Source organism: Stegostoma tigrinum, chromosome 5, assembly GCF_030684315.1.
Source record: "Stegostoma tigrinum isolate sSteTig4 chromosome 5, sSteTig4.hap1, whole genome shotgun sequence".
NCBI lineage: Eukaryota > Metazoa > Chordata > Chondrichthyes > Orectolobiformes > Stegostomatidae > Stegostoma > Stegostoma tigrinum.
The window spans coordinates 115579286-115597914 of NC_081358.1; the positions used below are offsets into that span (position 1 = coordinate 115579286).

Sequence of the window (18629 nt, forward strand, 5' to 3'; positions counted from 1 at the left end):
AAAAACTTCCAGGCTATGAACTTGGTGTGGGCCTTTCCTGTCACTAGGTAAATTGCGGTTGGACTAATTGCAGGCAAATGAGTTGCAGGTAAGCCATCCCCTGCATTTTACATCCACTCTATCCTCAATCTGTTGTGGGAGAATTTATAATACTGTCAGCTGTGTCTGCTTCACAACAGAGGAAGAGTGATAGAAAGGAATTTAGTAAAATGTCACAAAATGAAGAAGTATGGTGATAAAGAAAGTAATAGAATTTACAATAAATGTTTCTCCTCTTATAATCATTTACCCATCATTTACCATTGCTATCAAGATTTGGGAATTATGGTTTTGAATTAACTACTTCAAATGTTACTCCATTATTTTACAAAAAAGAGAGTGCTAAACAGACAGTGGACATGCCAGTTCAGCGTAGAGAAAGTAACTGAACACTTAGATAAATATTAGCTGTTGAGTGGGGGTGAAAATGGATTTATGAAGGGGTTCGTATTGCCTGACTCATTTCCTTTTATTTTGGGAAAGCAAAATGTTTGTGTATGTTATTTTTAGGGTCATTTCAGAAGACATTTGAGTTAAAAAGCCACACAAAAGCTTATCAAAATTGAAATGCAGCGAATTGAAGTAACTGCATAATATGTGTTGCTAATGAGATTGGAGAAAACATGAATTGTCTGAATAAGAGGATTTGCAAGTGGTGTTCTTCAGCAATCTGCATTGGGAACTCAATGATCCTGCATAGATAAACGACTTGGATGAAGGTGTGAAGAGTTAAACATGTGTAGTTATGATAGTTAAATAGTGAGCAAAGTGAATAGTATAAATGAGATACAAAAATTGCATAAGAATATGGATAAAGTGTGTGAGCAAATCAGTGGTAGGTGGAATTAAATTTGGGAAGGAAGAATAGTTCGGCTTTATATAATGCATTTCATGATCCTGGCACATTTTAAAGTGTTTGGCCCTTTAGAAATGTAGTTACTGCTGCAATCCGAGAAGTCTGAATTCCAAAAAAAGACAATTCAAATAGCTTCGTAATGGCTACAGCCTGTGCAGGAAAAACAGATCAAATCAGACAAAACATCTGTAGTCTAACATTGTCTAAGCCCGGATGTACAATTCAACAACTAAGCAGAGAATAAGGCTTCACGTATGTCCTTATTCTCAGTGATGGGGCAGCCTAGGAGATCTGTACAATACACAAGACTGAGCACAGGCAAACATCTTCATCCAGAAACACCAGTGGGTGATCCATCTTGGTCTCCACCTAAGTCTAAGCGTGGTAGTTTTCCATCTTCAGTCAGTTCAATTCACTCCACACAATATCAAGCTCCTATTGGGATATAAAATAATTTTACTACTGCGTTGCTGAATTTGAACAAATTTATGGCTACTACCATTGTCTTCTGCTATGTATAATATTTGAGGGATATTCTTATATTTCTAGAGTGGAGCTGTGACAAAAGGCTAATGTAGCAGAACCTCCAGCAGTACATGGCAATCGTGAAGAACGGTATCTAGCTGGGGAGCTTGAATATTTGAACTGGACCTCAGGCAGCAGGTAGCAACAGTCAGGGAGGGCAGCTGGAGCAGCTGACAGATCCTTTCTGAAAAAGAACGGTCTCTTCGTAGGAAGAGACAACACAGTGTGCAGCTGGAAGAATGCAGCAGGCCACGCAGCATCACAGGAGCAGGAAAGTTGACAGGAAAGCAGGGTCCTGACCTGAAGCATCAACTTTCCTGCTGCTCTGATGTTGCCTGGCCTGCTGCATTCCTCCAGCTCACACTGTGTTGTCTCTGACTTCAGCATCTGCTGTCTCTCTGTGGGAAGGAGTATCCATGGGGAGGAGTAGACAGCAAAGGAATTCCTCAAAATCAATGTAAACCATACCTTCATTCCACATAAATACTTCCTTGTTTAATCTCAATGTTTGCAATAACCAGATGAAAGTGGAAAAATGAATTCCAGCTTCATGCACCTTGGTACTTCCATGTATTCAAATTTTTTATGTTACATATTTAGAGACTTTGTCAAACAGTAATTCAATTATTGCAAGAAAGCAAAGGAATTTTCTGGTAGTGAAGGTGTATAATAAAAAATTAAATAGTAAATGGTCTGCAATGCCCGTAGGCAAGCAAATCTTTTTCAAACACTGATCCGACTCCAGTTTGAAAGCTTCAAATGAATCCACCTCTATCATACTCACAAGGCAGTGCATTACAAATCTTGACCACTCATGACATTTTTGCCTCATGTTGAGATTACATGCCGTTGTGAAATCTGTACATTCTGGTTCCCAATTCTTCCGCCAAATGAAACAGTTTCTCCTTATTTCTTCTGTCCAAATCCCTCATGAATCTGAAAACCTCTCCTTTTAACCTTCTCTCCTCACAGAACAAACTTTTATCATCTACATAATTTGCTGTTGTGCTTTATGCACAAGTATCAATTTTACAATTTCTTAAAATTTTCCCATCACTAACGTTAAACTTATTGTTTCACTTATCTTTATACCTTTTTGGACAAGAATGCAATGATAAGACATAGCAGAATTATGCATTCAGCCCATTGAGGCTGTTTCACTATCTGATCATGACTAATATACTTCCAAACTCCGTTCTCTTGCCTTCTCCCTGTAACCCTTACTAATGAAGAAACTATGCATCTCTGTCTTAAAAACATTCAATAATGTGGCCTTCTGCAGCAATGAGTTCCACAGATTCACAATCCTATGATTAGCAATTCCTCCTTATTTCAGTTATAAAGGATTGTCCCTTCAGTCTGAGGCTGTGCCCTTTGGTCGTAGAATATTCTACTACTGGAAACATCTTCTCCATGTTCACTCTATCCAGCCCGCTCAGTATTCTATAAATTTCAATGAGATCTCCCTTCATCTTTCTGAACTTCATTGAGTACAGACCCAGAGACCTCAATTGCTCCTCATGCTACAAGCCCTTCATTCCCAGGATTATTTTTGTGAACTTCCTCTGGATCCCCTCCAAAGCCAATACACCCTTCCTCAGATACAAGGTCCAGTATCACTGCTCACAATATTCCAAATACAGTCTGACCAGAATCTTATACTCAGCAGTTCATCCCCACTCTTGTATTCAAACCCACCTTAAATGAATGCTAACATTGTATTTGCCTTCCTAACTGCCAAATGAAACTGCATGTTAACTTTAAGAGAATCCTGAACTAGGACTGCAAAGTCCCTTTGTGCTTCAGATTTACAAAGCCTTCTCCATCCCATGGAGAAATTAGTCTTAGCCTCTATTCTTACTATTGAAGTGTATAACTTCACACTTTGTCACAATGTAGTCCATCTGCCACTTCCTTGCCCACTCTTCTAGCCTATCAAAATCCTTCTGGAGCCTCCTCACATTTTCAACACTAGCTGTCTCTCCATCTATTTTTGTGTCATCTGCAAACTTAGCAAACTTCCTTCATCCAGATCATTAATGCGAATAGTTATGGTCCCAACACTGACCCATTAGGAACTCAATAGCCACAGGCTGCCGTCCTGAGAACAGCCCACTCTCTACTTTTTGCCTGACAGCCAATCCTCTATCTATGTCCCTTGCCCCTAACCCCATGGGCTCTTATGTTATCTAGCAGCCTCCTGTGTGGCACCTTGTTAAAGGCCATCTGGAAATCCAAATAGATTACTGCTTTTTGTCATTTATATGAATGATTTGGATCTGAATGTGGGTGGCAATGGTTAATAAGTTTGCAGATGACACCAAAATTGGAGATGTAGTGAACAGCGAAGGTTTCCTCAGAGTACAATAGGATCTTAATCAGATGGACCAATGGGTCAAGGAGTAGCAGATGGTGTTTAATTTAGAAAAATGTGAAGTGCTGCATTTTGGAAAGGCAAATCAAGGCAGGGCTTATACACTTAGTGGTAAGATCCTAGGGAGTATTTCTGAATAAAGAGAATTTGAAACACAGATTCATAGTTCCTTGCAAGTGGAGTCATAGGTGGACAGGGTGGTGAAGAAGGTGTTTGGTATGCTTGTGTTTATTTGTCAGACCATTGAGTATAGGAATTGAGAGGTCATGTTGTGGCTGTACAGGACACTGGTTAAGCCACTTTTCAAATACTGTGTTCAATTCTGGTCTCCTTGCTATAGGAAAGACGTTGTGAAACTTGAAATGCTTCAGAAAAGATTTGCGAGGATATTGCCAGAGTTAGAGGGTTTGAGCCATAGGGAGAGACTGAATAGGTTGGGGGTATTTTTCCCTGAAGTGTCAGAGGCAGACAGGTGACCTTATAGAGGTTTATAAGATCATGAAGGGCATGGATAGGGAAAATAGATAGGTTCTTTCCGCAAGTTGGGGGAGTCCAAAACTAGACAGCATGTTTAAAGTCAGAGGGAGAAAATTTAGAAGGGACTTAAGGGGCAACTTTTTCTAGCAGAGGGTGGTGCATGATGGAATGACCTGCCAGAAGTGGTGATGGAGATTGGTACAATTAGAACATTTAAAAGGCATCTGGATGGGTATATGATTAAGAAGGGTTTAGAGAGATATGGGCCGAATACACGCAAATGGGACTAGATTCATTTAGGATATCTGGTTGGCATGGTCGGGTTGGACTGAAGGCTCTGTTTCTGTATGGGACATCTCTATGCTCTCATTTGTCTAACCTGCTTGTTAGATCCTCAAACGTTTCTAACAGATTTGCCAGGCATGACTCCTTGATGAAGCCCTGCTGACTCAGCCATATTTTACCATGTACTTCCAAGTACTCCATAATCTCATCGGTAATATTGGACTCTAAAATGTTAACAATGTTTGAGGTCAGTCTATGCAGCCTATAATTTCCTATCTTCTGCATTCCTCCCTTTGTAAAGAAGGGTGTTACATTCGCCATTTTCCAGTCATCTGGAACCCTCCCTAACTCCAATGATTCTTTGTAGATCATCACCAATGCCTCCACATTCTCCTCAGATAGCTCTTCCAGAAACTTGGGGTGTAGTCCACGTGGTCCAGGCAATTTATCTACCTTCAGGCCTTTCAGCTTTCCCAGCACCTTTGCCTTGGGGGTGACTACTTCACTAATCTTGATTCCTGGCTCTTTTGAAGTTCTGGTATACTTCTACGTCTTCCACTACGAAGATTGATATAAAGTACCTATTTAGTTCCTCTGCCATTTCTTTGACCCCATTCCTACTTCTTCAGCCTCATTTTCTAGTGGTCCAACGATCACTCTTGTCTCTCTCTTACTTATTATATATCTCAAATAAACTTGCAATCGTTTTATACATTACTAGCTAGCTTACCCTCATATTTTACCTTCACAGCTTTTATTGCTATTTTAGTTGTCCTCTGCTGGCTTTTAAAGGGTTCCCGATCTGCGGGCTTCCCATTAATCTTTACTACACTGTATGTTTTTTCATTTGCTTTTATGCTGTCTCTGACTAGCTTTAACAGCTATGCTGGCTTCCTCCTACCCTTAGCATGTTTCTTCTTGCTTGGGATTAATTTCTGCTGAGCCTCCTGAATTACCCCCCAAAACTCTTGCCATTGCTGCTCGACCATCTTCCCTGCTAGGTTCAGCTTCCAATTAACTCTACTCAGCTTCTCCTTCCTATCTTTGTAGTTATCTTTACCCAACTGCAACACTGTGATAATGGGAACTGCAGATGCTGGAGAATCCAAGATAATAAAATGTGAGGCTGGAAGAACACAGCAGGCCCAGCAGCATCTCAGGAGCACAAAAGCTGACGTTTCGGGCCTAGACCCTTCATCAGAGAGGGGGATGGGGTGAGGGTTCTGGAATAAATAGGGAGAGAGGGGGAGGCGGACCGAAGATGGAGAGAAAAGAAGATAGGTGGAGCGGAGAGTATAGGGGGAGGTAGGGAGGGGATAGGTCAGTCCAGGGAAGATGGACAGGTCAAGGAGGTGGGATGAGGTTAGTAGGTAGGAGATGGAGGTGTGGCTTGGGGAGGGAGGAAGGGATGGGTGAGAGGAAGAACGGGTTAGGGAGGCAGAGACAGGTTGGACTGGTTTTGGGATGCAGTGGGTGGAGGGGAAGAGCTGGGCTGGTTGTGTGGTGCAGTGGGGGGAGGTGACGAACTGGGCTGGTTTTGGGATGCGGAGGGGGAAGGGGAGATTTTGAACCTGGTGTAGTCCACATTGATACCATTGGGCTGCAGGGTTCCCAAGCGGAATATGAGTTGCTGTTCCTGCACCCATCTCCAGCATATCCCTCACCTTCCTGGACCTCTCAGTCTCCATCTCAGGCAACCAGCTTATAACTGATGTCCATTTCAAGCCCACCGACTCCCACAGCTACCTAGAAAACACCTCCTCCCACCCACCCTCCTGCAAAAATTCCATCCCCTATTCCCAATTCCTCCGCCCCCGCCGCATCTGCTCCCACGATGAGGCATTCCACTCCCGCACATCCCAGATGTCCAAGTTCTTCAAGGACCGCAACCTTCCCCCCATGGTGGTCGAGAACGCCCTTGACCGCGTCTCCCGTATTTCCCGCAACACATCCCTCACACCCCGCCCCCGCCACAATCGCCCAAAGAGGATCCCCCTTGTTCTCACACACCACCCCACCAACCTCCGGATACAACGCATCATCCTCCAACACTTCCACCATCTACAATCCGACCCCACCACCCAAGACATTTTTCCATCCCCACCCTTGTCTGCTTTCCAGAGAGACCACTCTCTCCGTGACTCCCTTGTTCGCTCCACACTGCCCTCCAACCCCACCACACCTGGCATCTTCCCCTGCAACCGCACAAAATGCTACACTTGCCCCGACACCTCCTCCCTCACCCCTATCCCAGGCCCCAAGATGACTTTCCATATTAAGCAGAGTTTCACCTGCACATCTGCCAATGTGGTATACTGCATTCACTGTACCTGGTGTGGCTTCCTCTACATTGGGGACACCAAGCGGAGGCTTGGGGATCGCTTTGCAGAACACCTCCGCTCGGTTCGCAATAAACAACAGCACCTCCCAGTCGCAAACCATTTCCACTCCCCCTCCCATTCTTTAGATGACATGTCCATCATGGGCCTCCTGCAGTGCCACAATGATGCCACCCGAAGGTTGCAGGAACAGCAACTCATATTCCGCTTGGGAACCCTGCAGCCCAATGGTATCAATGTGGACTTCACCAGCTTCAAAATCTCCCCTTCCCCCTCCGCATCACAAAACCAGCCCAGTTCGTCCCCTCCCCCACTGCACCACACAACCAGCCCAGCTCTTCCCCTCCACCCACTGCATCCCAAAACCACTCCAACCTGTCTCTGCCTCCCTAACCTGTTCTTCCTCTCACCCATCCCTTCCTCCCACCCCAAGCCCCACCTCCATCTCCTACCTACTAACGTCATCCCACCTCCTTGACCTGTCCGTCTTCCCTGGACTGACCTATCCCCTCCCTACCTCCCCACCTATACTCTCCTCTCCACCTATCTTCTTTTCTCTCCATCTTTGGTCCGCCTCCCCCTCTCTCCTTATTTATTCCAGAACCCTCACCCCATCCCCCTCTCTGATGAAGGGTCTAGGCCCGAAACGTCAGCTTTTGTGCTCCTGAGATGCTGCTGGGCCTGCTGTGTTCATCCAGCCTCACATTTTATTATCTTGTAACACTGTGACATCTGTTTCCAACTTGTCGCTCTCAAACTGCAGGGTGAATTCTGTCATATTGTGGTCAATACGTCCCAGGCAATCCTTCACCTTAAGCTCTCTAATTAAGTCTGCCTCATTACACATCACCAAATTCAGAACTGATTGTTCCCTAATGGACTCTAAATCAAACTGCTCCAAAAAAACACTTGTAGACATCCCACAGATTCCTTGAGTTCTGCTACCAACATAATTTTTCTAGTCCACCTGCATATTGAAGTTCCCCATGATTTTATTCATAGAAAAGGTATGTAAAAAAGACACTATCTCTTGATTCATTTTCTGACCCATAACCTGACCATTGCTCAGCTACATAACTCCCAACAGGATCTTCCTTCCTTTGCAGTTGCTCAACTCTAACCACACAGATTCAATGCTTTCCAACCCTATATCATTTCTTGCTATCAATTTAATAAGCTCTATCCTCTCTGACCATCTGCTTGGCTTTGCGATAGGATGCCTATCTCCTCGGGTATTCATTTCCCTGCACTGGATCGCTTGGAGCCACATCTCTGTGATGCCCGAAACATCATACTCACCAATTTCAATATGTGCTACAGGCTCATTTATAGTGTTTCTTATACTGCACACATTTAACTAGAACACCCTCAATCCTGTACTGACCTTTGTGACCATACTTGAGTAAAAAAAAATCAGAAAGTTACGTCCAATGCCTCTGAAATTTCCACTCTCACTTCCTTTAGTACTCTTGGATGTTTGTCATTCTATCCTGGTGCTTTATCAACTTTTAAGTACAGAATTCGATTCCAATACCTTCTTATCAGTCTCCTCCTTAAAGCCTTCAAGTGTAAGGACTACCTGTTCTTTCACCACGACATGGGCACCTTTATTGTCATTGGTAATGGAGATGCATAGTTATCTTCTATTACCTCAACCACACACTCTTCTATGCATAAATCCCATTTTCAAAAATGTATAATTTCATTGGATTTGGGCAATACCAGCCAGGCCAACATTTGTTGTCTATTCTTAATTGCCATTGAATGCAGCATGCTAGGCCTATACAGAAGGAAGACAGTCAACCACTTTGCTGTGGATCTAGAGTCACATGTAGGCTAGGCTGAGTAAAAATGGTTCCTTCTCTAAAGAAAGTTAGTGAATGAAATGGATTCTTCCAAAAATTAATGATCGTTTCCTGATCACTGTGTGGCGGAGGTGATGGCCAAATGGTATTATCACTGGACTGTTAATCCAGAGAGCTAGCTAGTGTTCTGGGGACCTGGGTTTGAACCCCACCATGGTAGACGGTGGATCGTTAATTTGATGTAAATCTGGAATTAAGCGTATAATGATGACCCTGAATCCATTGGTGTTTGTTGGAATAAAGCCATCTAGTTCACTAATTTCCTTCAGGAAAGGAAACTGCCATCCTTACATGGTTTGGCCCACATGTATCTCATAACAATGTGGTAATTCTTGGCTGACCTCTGGGCAAATTAGGGATAGGCAATTAATGCTGGCCTAGTCAGCAATGCTCTCATTCTGTGATTGCATTTTAAAAAATTACTAGTTAGACTAGTTTCATATTGCAGATTTTTTAATTGAAAGACTTTTGGGTTCCATTTTATATATTTACTTAATTCCTTCTCTCTGAACCTTCTATATTCTGTGTGGTTCTCCATCATATTATTCACCTGTCATCTATCGTAAGTCTTTGTCTTCTTATTTACTCTTATATCAGTTTTGTCTCTCTGGATTAGTTTGTCCTACCTTTTCCCTTCATATGACTATACCTTGATTGCATTGCTACATTGGCTTCATGGCTCTGAGTGGAGAGAATGCACTATAGAACATTCATTGATCCTCTAAACTTTTGTTTAAATTTTAAAAAGGTAATATTGTGACCAATCAGTATCTTTTTCTTATGCAGTATAAATTGTTATTCCCTTTGAAATTTGGCATTCTTGTATCTGTCCTGAAGACTGCATGGCAAAAAGCTTTGACAATACCTTTCTTTCAAGCAATACGCAAGCTATAAACGAATCGTGAACTACCAGTCTTTTGTGCTGTAATGTTCAGCCAATACTTCCTAACTGCACTACGCAAATGACATAGTAAGTAATATAGCCATAGTTCCAGAGGACCAGTCTTTCATTTAGATGGCGCTTTAACTTCAGGTCACCACACCTCAGGCAAAGGTTGAGATTGAAAGGTGTTAACCTCAGCTGGTGCAGGAACCTGGTCTGTTGGAGTCATTCTGCATTATAAACCAGCCATCCAGCCAGCACAGCCCAACTCCTGTAATTAGCAGATAGATGAGGTCATTGCACTATATATATACAGAATGCCAAAAGACATGGATAACGTGGACATGGAGAAGATGTCTCCACTAGCCGGAGTGTCTAAGACCTGACGGCACAGCTTCAGAGTTAAGGTATGAACGACCCTTTAGAACTTAGATGAAGAGGAACTTCTTCAGCCAGAGGGTGGTGAATCTGTGAAACTTATTGCCGCAGAAGGCTGTGGAGGCCAAGTCAGGAAGTGTATTTAAGGCAGAGATAGATTGGTGTAAACAACAAACCAAAAGAACTGTGAATGCCGGCAATCAGAAACAAAAACAGAAAATGCTGGAAAATCTCAGCTGGTCTGGTAGCATCATGAAGATAAATCAGAGTTAAGGTTTCAGCTCCAATGACCCTTCAGAGCCGAAGTGGCAAGGAGATCAGCGAGAAGGCAGGAGAATGGGGCTAAGAAACATATCAACCACGATCTACTAGCGCAGCAGACTTCATGGGCCAAATGGCCTAATTCTGCGGGGATGCTGCCGCGTAACTGCAACGACGCTGCGTGAACGCGCCTGCGCGTTACCGCGATGGCCGTCCTCGCTCCTTGAGCGGCTTGGAACAGAGGCCACCGCTTGAGAGAAAATCTGTTTGCTTCAGGCCAACAGATTGCGTTTTTACTCCGGCCATTCATCGAGGGAGCAAAAAAAAAATCTGACCGTACGGAGTGAAGTATTCGTGGTCCGTTTCGCTGTCCTTGACAAAAGTGTGAGGTTGTAGTGAGAGAGACAGAGAGAGGCGGATGGCTCAGAAAATTAACGAGGCGTTGGAACATATAGCCGCAGCTGAGAAATGGTAAACAAGCCAACGGCTGAAGTTGATTTTTTTTTCTCCTTCCCATTTTTTTGAGGCAGTCACTTTTGTTTTAGGTGCGTTGGCAGAGCTAATGCCAATGGTTTCTAACGCTTCGTTTTAACTGAAACAGCTCGCGACCGTCGGCTCACCTGACTCCGACAGAGGCATTCTGGGAGCTGTAGTTCCTTAACCTTTGGCAGTTACTGTTAACATCTGATGGTGCACTATGATTCCCAGGGTTCTTTGTGAAGCGTACGTTTCCTGGTTTTTCCCCTTCAATAAGATCAGTGCAAATGAAGCCAAATTCGCTTGTTCTCTTCCCAGAAAACTAATACCTGTCCAGATTCCTATACCTTGCAGTCGCCTCTTGGACGTATTGTCCCATGACACTCGCTGGCGTTACCATGTCTGAATCCTCCATACCAGCATATTTTGGGTGCGGGGTGGATACGATTGACTAAAAAGTGCACTGGACTATCCGTGCAAACGTCGAGAATGCTGCACAAACTCAGCAGGCCCGGCAGCTTGTGTGGAGGGAGCAGCAAATTTTTGTTTTGCGATTGGTGTGACTTCTCATTTTTTCTGAAAAATTAAAATGATAATCCCATTGAAGAGTAGAGTGGAACTTTTTCCAGGATGGGCATGCCTGGAAGTGAAATGGCAGTGTGAATTAAGTAGTCGGATATCATGAAGCAGAGTTTCTGTCAGACCTGCTGATTTGTCTCTGACACACTGTCTCAAATTTCCAGCATCCACAATGTTTGTTTTTCAAGTACTGCATGCCTACAACAGCAGGCTAGAAGTCCTGCAGTAAGTAATTCACCTCATGACTCCCCAAAACCTGTCCACCATCAATAAGGCCCAAGTATGATAGACTGGCCTGGATGCACAGAATTAACAATGGTTAAGAAGCTTCACACAGTAGCCTGCTTTGCTACTCACAAATGTATCACTCTATGTGTATCTATATGAACTTCAATAAGGTGTTTCACAAGGTTCCTCATGGTGGATTGGTTAGTAAGGTAAGATCACATGGAATAGAGGGAGAACTAGCCATTTAGGTACACAACTGGCTCAAAGGTAGAAGACAGAGGGTGGTAGTAGAGAGTTGCTTTTCAGATTGGAGACAATGGTATGCCACAAGGACCTGTGCTGGACCTACTGTTTTTTGTCATTTGTCAAAATGATTTGGAAAGAACAGAGGAGGTATGGTTAGGAAGTTTGCAGTTGACACCAAAATTGGAGTGTAGTGGATAGCGAAGAGGGTTACGTCAAAGTACAGTGGGATCTGGATCAGATTGACCAATGGGCCAAGAGTGCTCGATGGAGTTCAGTTTAGGTAAGTGTGAGGTGCTCCATTTTGATAGGGAAAATCAGGGCAGGACTCGTTACACTTAATGGTATGGTCCTAAGGAGTGTTGCTGAATTAAAGAGACCTTGGAGTGCAGAATCACCGTTCATTTAAAGCGGAGTCGTAGGTAGACAGGGTGGTGAAAAAGACGTTTGATGTGCTTGCCTTTATTGGTCAGTGCATTGAGTACAGGAATTGAGAGGTCATTTACGGGACATTGGTTAGGCCACTTCTGAAACATTGCATGCAATTCTAGGGTTCCTGCTATAGGGAAGATGATGTGAAACTTGATTGGATTCAGAAAAGATTTACAAGGATGCTGCTAGGGTTTGAGGCTTGAGCTATAGGGAAAGGCTGAATAGGTTAAGGCAATTTTCCTTGGAGCGTTGGAGGCTTATAGAGGTTTATAAAATCATGAGGGGCGTGGATAGGACAAATAGACAAAGTCTTTTCCCTGGGGGTGGGGGAGTCCAAAACTAGAAGGCACATGTTTAAGGTGAGAGCACCTTAGGCAGCACCTTCCAAATCTACCCCTGCCGTCATTTAGAAAGGTAAAGGCACTAGATGCATAGGAACACCACCACCGACCAGTTTCTCTCTAAGTCATTCACCATCCTTACTGAGAATATATTGCTGTTCCATCAATGCTCTTAGATCTATCACCTTCTCGAGGATAATTAAATATGGGCAATAATTGCTGGCCTAGCCAGAAAATCCACATCTCATGAACCAATTAAAAAATAGAACTGGCATGGTTGCATTGCAAATATCCCTAATGCTGTCAGGCTTTTGACATCTCGTGATGTCCATCCTGTGTGGTATGAACTTACTGAGTTCAGTTCTTCAGTTAATCCTGTATAATTTTAAACAAGGCTTCCACGGTACAAATAAATTGTATTCTGCTCTGTTTTTATATGGTTTTATTACTTGCTAGGATAAAGAACTGTAGCTAGATAGGTTGTAGAAGCTGGGGCTATTCTTGGAGGAAAGATTGAGTTGATTGATGCAAAATCACGAGGGGTTTGTAGGTAAGGGAAAAGGTGGTGGAAAGATCGAGAACTAAGGGACACTGTTTTATGGGGATTGGCAAAAGAAGCAAGGATTACATTGGGAAATCCTTTTTATTCTGCACATAGAACATAGAACATTACAGCACAGTACAGGCCCTTCGGCCCCCGATGTTGTGCCGACCTGTTATACCGATCTGAAGCCCATCTAACCTACACTATTCCATGTACGTCCATTTGCTCATCCAGTGACGACTTAAATGTACCTAAAGTTGGCGAATGGTTAGGATTTGGAATGCTGTGCCCATGTATAATAGCCTTTCAAAAGTGAATTGCATAATTATCTGAAGGGGCTAGTTGAGTTGTTCATCCAGAGAGCTGGCACAGACAGGCTTCTGTGCTGTATATATTCCATGATTCTTAATCTGTGTGGAAATTGCGTCTAAAAAGGACAATTAATCATTCAGTTATCAGGGAATGTTAGCTTCATGGCTCTTAGCAATTTTCACAAAAATCATGTAAGTTATATGATCTGGAAGGCAGCCACTGGGCCCAAACTACCTGCACCTGTTCTAACAAATGAACATACTACCTAGTGCTAATCTCCTTTTCCCCTGTACGTGTTATTTTTATCCATGTAATCAGCAGGGCTAATTGATAAATTTTCAGATATTAATATATTCATTAATTCCTTGTTGGCCATATTACAAACTGTATTCAAGCTGCTCTTACAGATATGGTGGACTGATGGATTTGAGACCATCTTTGCAAATATTAAGTGTACTTTAGAATTGGTTCAGTTCTTGAAGGGAAAAGGGCTTATTAGAAAATTCTTTCAAGGCAAGCACAGTTTTAAAAAAAAATTCATTCATGAGATGTGAGCATGAGTGGGTGTACCATCCCTAGTTGTCCTTGAGAAGGTTGTGGTGAATTGCCTTCTGGAACCACAACAGTTCATTTGGTGGAGATACACCCACAGTGTTCATTGAGAGGTGAATCCGGAATACTGATCCAGTGTCACTTAATGCATGGCAATGTATTTCCAAGTCAGGGTAGTGAGTGGCTTGAAGGGGAACTTACAGATAGTGGTCTTCCTGCATACCTGAGGTAGTGAGAACTGCTGATGCTAGCGTCAGAGATAACACATTATGGAGCTGGAGGATCACAGCAGGCCAGGCAGCATCAGAGGAACAGGAAAGCCTGGTCTGCTGTGTTCCTCCAGCCCGACAGTGTTATCTCTTCCAACGTATCTGTTGCTTTTGAATTCTAGATGATAGTGATCATGGATTTTGAAGATGCTGTTTCAGACTTTGGTGAATTCCTGCTGTGCGCCTTGTAGATGGTACTCACTACTGTTGTATGTCAGTGGTGGAGGGAGTGACTATGTGAGGATACAATGCCAGTGAAGTAGGCTGCTTAGTACTGTATGGTGTCAAGCTCTTGAATGGTATTGGAGTTGCATTTGAATTGGAATATTATTGGATATGATGGACAGGCTCTGGAAGTCAAGGGATGAGTTCCTTTGTGCAGGATCCCTAGTCTCTGAAGTACTATGATGAGCCATATCTTTGTAAATGCTGATTTATGATCTTCTTATGCTTTAGGTTGAGGACATGCTAATGCACCCAAGCTGTGAGAAACAATGTGCGTTAAAGTTGTGCTCCTATGAGAGTGGTTATTTAGTCTTTTTTGTTCAAAGAACACATCTCTAAGGTTTTGGAGTAGATTTGTAGCTCAGGTTGTGGGTGTTGAGGTTGGTTGGCTTGCCGAGCTGGTTTCTTGTTTCGCAGATGTTTCATTACCCTGCTGGGTAACATCCTTGGTGCTACCTCTGAAGTATTGTGTGTTTTTCTACCTGGTTTTTAAACTCTGGAGTCTGTTGAGATAGATAGCCTCACGTTCGGTTTTCCTTTGTAGTGGAATGTATGTGGGGCCGAGTTCAGTATGTTTATTAATAGCATGCTTTGTGGAGTGCCAAGCTTCTAGGAATTCTTGTGCCTGTCTCTGCCTAATTTGTCCCAGGATTTTGGTGTTGTCCCAGTTGAAATGGTAGTTCTCCTTGCCAATGTGGATTGAGGCGAGTGAGTATTGGTCATATGTTTTTGCATCCAGTTGGCATTCATGTACTCTTGTTGTTAGTTTCCTTCCTGTTTGTCTGATGTAGTATTTCTCACAGTCTCTGCAGGAGATCTTGTAGATGACATTGGTCCTGTCCATGGCGGGGAGTGGGTCTTTAGCTTGGGTGAGCAGTTGCCATAGGGTTGACGTGGGCTTGTGTGCCACTCTAATCTCTAGCAGTCATAGGAGTCTTGTGGTGAGTTCTGATGTGTTCCTGATGTAGGGTAGTGTGATGAGTATGTCGGAGTGTGTAGTATCTTTCTGATGTTGGTGTAGGCATCCTCTGATTCAGTTTTTTTGGATACCCATTATCCTTGAAAGAACGCATCTGTTTTATCTCCAGGAAATGTCCCAAATTTGTTTAGCGTCTTTATTTAGGGTTAAGAGGGCTATTAATTTTTCAGAACATATATAATTAGGGATTTGGCTCTTCTGGCGCAGAGGTAGTCTGAGCCAAAAGGTCTGTCTCCCAGTTGGGCCCCTTGCTGTTTATAATTTATATAAATGATTTAAACATGAATATAGGAGGTTTAATCAGCAAGTTTGCAGATGATACAAAATTTGGTGGGCTGGTGAATAGGGAGAAAGACAGCCTTAGATTACAGGAGGATATAAATGGGCTGGTCAGAATGACTGGTGGCAAATGGAATTGAATATAGATAAATGTGAGGTGATGCATTTGAGCAAGACAAACAAGGCAAGGGAATACATTATGAACATTTGGATCTTGGGAAGCACCAAGAGTAGAGGGGACCTAATTGCATGTACACCAATCATTTAAGGTATCAGGATAAGTGGGTAAAGGGATACCTGCTTTTATTGGCCAAGGCATAGGTTTAAAGATTGGGGAGGTTATGCTGAAACTGTATAAAACATTGGTTCAGCCACAGAGTATTGTGTACAGTTCTGGAGTCCAGATGTGGGAAGGATTTGATAGCACTGGAGAGGCTCTGGGTTAAGTGCTGGAAAATGGGATTACTGCAGTTGTTTTTGAGTTCTTTGGGATAGTGGGATGTCAAGGCCGCATTTGACTGAGCTCAATACCTTCTTGAGGGGAACTAGGAATGGGCAATAAATGCTGGCCTAGTTAGTGAAGGCCACGCCCACATCTGCTGATAGAATAAAAAATAAAGTCCAGATCACAAATAATTGTCAAATCTTCGGTAATTTCCTGCAATTCTGACTTCTGTCTCATGAAAACCTGTTTTATTTGCTGTGAAAGTGTTAAGACGACATGAAGCTTTGTTAAACATAATTCACTTGATCTGTTCTGTTTTATTTGCAGTCTGAAAACAGGCTTTCTAAAATGGAAACCTGATTATGACAGTGCAGCATCTGAATATGCAAAAGCAGGTAAGAATAAAAAATCTCAATGTTTTGAAGTTGCTCCGTAGAGTATTAATCTCAGTTCAAGTTTGATCTCTCCCAAAACATATCTCTTTATTGTTGATTCAGAGATATTAGGAACTGTCGATGCTGGAGAATCTGAGATAACAAGGTGTAGAGCTGGATGAACACAGCAGGCCAAGCAGCATCAGAGGAGCAGGAAGGCTGACATTTTGGGCCTACACCCTTCTGTTCCTCTGTTGCTTGGCCTGCTGTGTTCGTCCCGCTGAACACCTTGTTATCTCTTTTTATCATAATGTGTTATATGTATTGAGTGCTCGCAAATTCTTTAAATGTACTAAATACAACACTTTGTTAATAATTCATAGTATTAAGTATACATAAATTTATTCAGGTTGTGTTTTCAGGGTTTACATTAAGGTTTTGATATTTTAACATAACTTAAAACAGTGTGTTTCAATAGAAAGTTAACATAAATTGGAAGAAACTTCTATTAAACGCATTACTACTTTGTTTTATCAAAACATTCTAAAGTGTGCAACCTACTATTTAGAGAGTTTAATTTTTAAGCATTAATTGTAAGGTCAGTATTGTTGTCATCCATATTTACCTATGATAAAATGATGATTATCTACCTTCTTAAACCACTGAAGACCTTGTGGTTTAGGTACTCTTACAAAAAGTTGCCGCAATACTACTGAACTGTTCTCTCATTAGAGACAGAAATGACTGATCGTGGTTTGACCTGAGAGTCACCACCCTTAAGTGAGGGGAGAGTTTGAGAAGGATAGTCCTTCAGGGTGCTCTCAGCTTGTGCATGCATTGAACCTACACTGTTGGCGTCACGCTGCATTGTAAACCAGCCATCCAGCTAACTGACTCCTACAGTGCTGTTAGGGAGACAATTTTTGGAGAGAGAAGCGATGCTGATAGTATCATATTGGGATGCCATATGGGTAGGAGGGGAGTTTCAAGTGATGTTACTAAGCATCTGCTTCTATTGTTCTTCTGCGTGGTCCTGTGATGCATGGTATGACTGACGATATAAATCCTAGGTTCCAAAAACATAGCTTAACTAATGATAGTTGGCATGAGGGCTATATCTGACTAAATTGAATACATTTCTTGAAGGAGATAACAAGAAAAGTTGAGAAGGGTAGTGTATCTGATGTCGTCAATGTGGCTCGACTTGGCAGATGTCACAAAAGTAGGAGCCTGTAGGATCATGGAGCAAGTTATAAGTTAGATTGACAATTGGCTTAGTGTTAGAAAATAAAAGTTAATGATCAACAAGTGTTTTTGTCACCGAGATGCTGCTTGCAGTAGGTTTCAGTAGTAAATTGAATTCAGTTTGGAGAAATCTGAGTTAATACATTTGTGAAGAGCAACCAAGGTAAAGAAATAGCAGTGAATGGTAGGATAGTGAGAAGTGTGAAAGAGTCGAAAGATCTTGATGTACATGTCCACAGATTCATAGAATCATACACTACAGAAGAGGCCCTACACTAGTCCCACTTACCACTTGCCAACACAGCATGGAATGATATGACTTGTAAAGTGGTCATTCATTTAAAGGTTGTGAAGTTTCCCAACTCAGCTATCCTCCCAGGCAGTGCTCCCTAGTTATTGACCAACTAAGGGGAGCTAAGTTGCATTTTCTGTGTTTCCACTTGTGAGTAATGAAGGATTAAATAAAAGTTGCTGCTATGTCTTATGATTTTATATAAATGTATTTGTATTCTGTTTCTTGATAGCTGTCGCATTCAAAAATGCGAAACAATATGACCAAGCAAAGGATGCCTACCTGAGAGAAGCAGAGTCACATCAGAACAATAGAGCGTATCCTTTTCTTATCTTCAAAGCTGACTTCTTGAAGGAAGTGCTTTACTTGGTTTTATGTATTTTATATATTATTCAAAACAAATATTAATTCATTTTTAAGGAAATAAGGTATACCTAAGAGGATATTTTGCATTGTTTTATACTGAACAACTGCTAAATTAGAACTATAATGAGGATGAACTACTGCAGGACTCCTCCTGCTAGTACATTA

General features: G+C 42.4%; 1 protein-coding gene across 1 annotated transcript in view; it reads left to right on the plus strand.

Moving 5' to 3' along the window:
- The first annotated feature begins 10460 nt into the window (after positions 1-10460).
- Positions 10461-18629, plus strand: part of napgb (N-ethylmaleimide-sensitive factor attachment protein, gamma b) — a 52303-nt gene continuing 44134 nt past the window's right edge. The window contains exons 1-3 of the mRNA XM_048529012.2: positions 10461-10753; positions 16515-16582; positions 18331-18415. Coding sequence (XP_048384969.1) covers positions 10701-10753; positions 16515-16582; positions 18331-18415 — 206 coding nt within the window. The 5' untranslated portion in view covers positions 10461-10700. The remainder of the gene's footprint in view (positions 10754-16514; positions 16583-18330; positions 18416-18629) is intronic.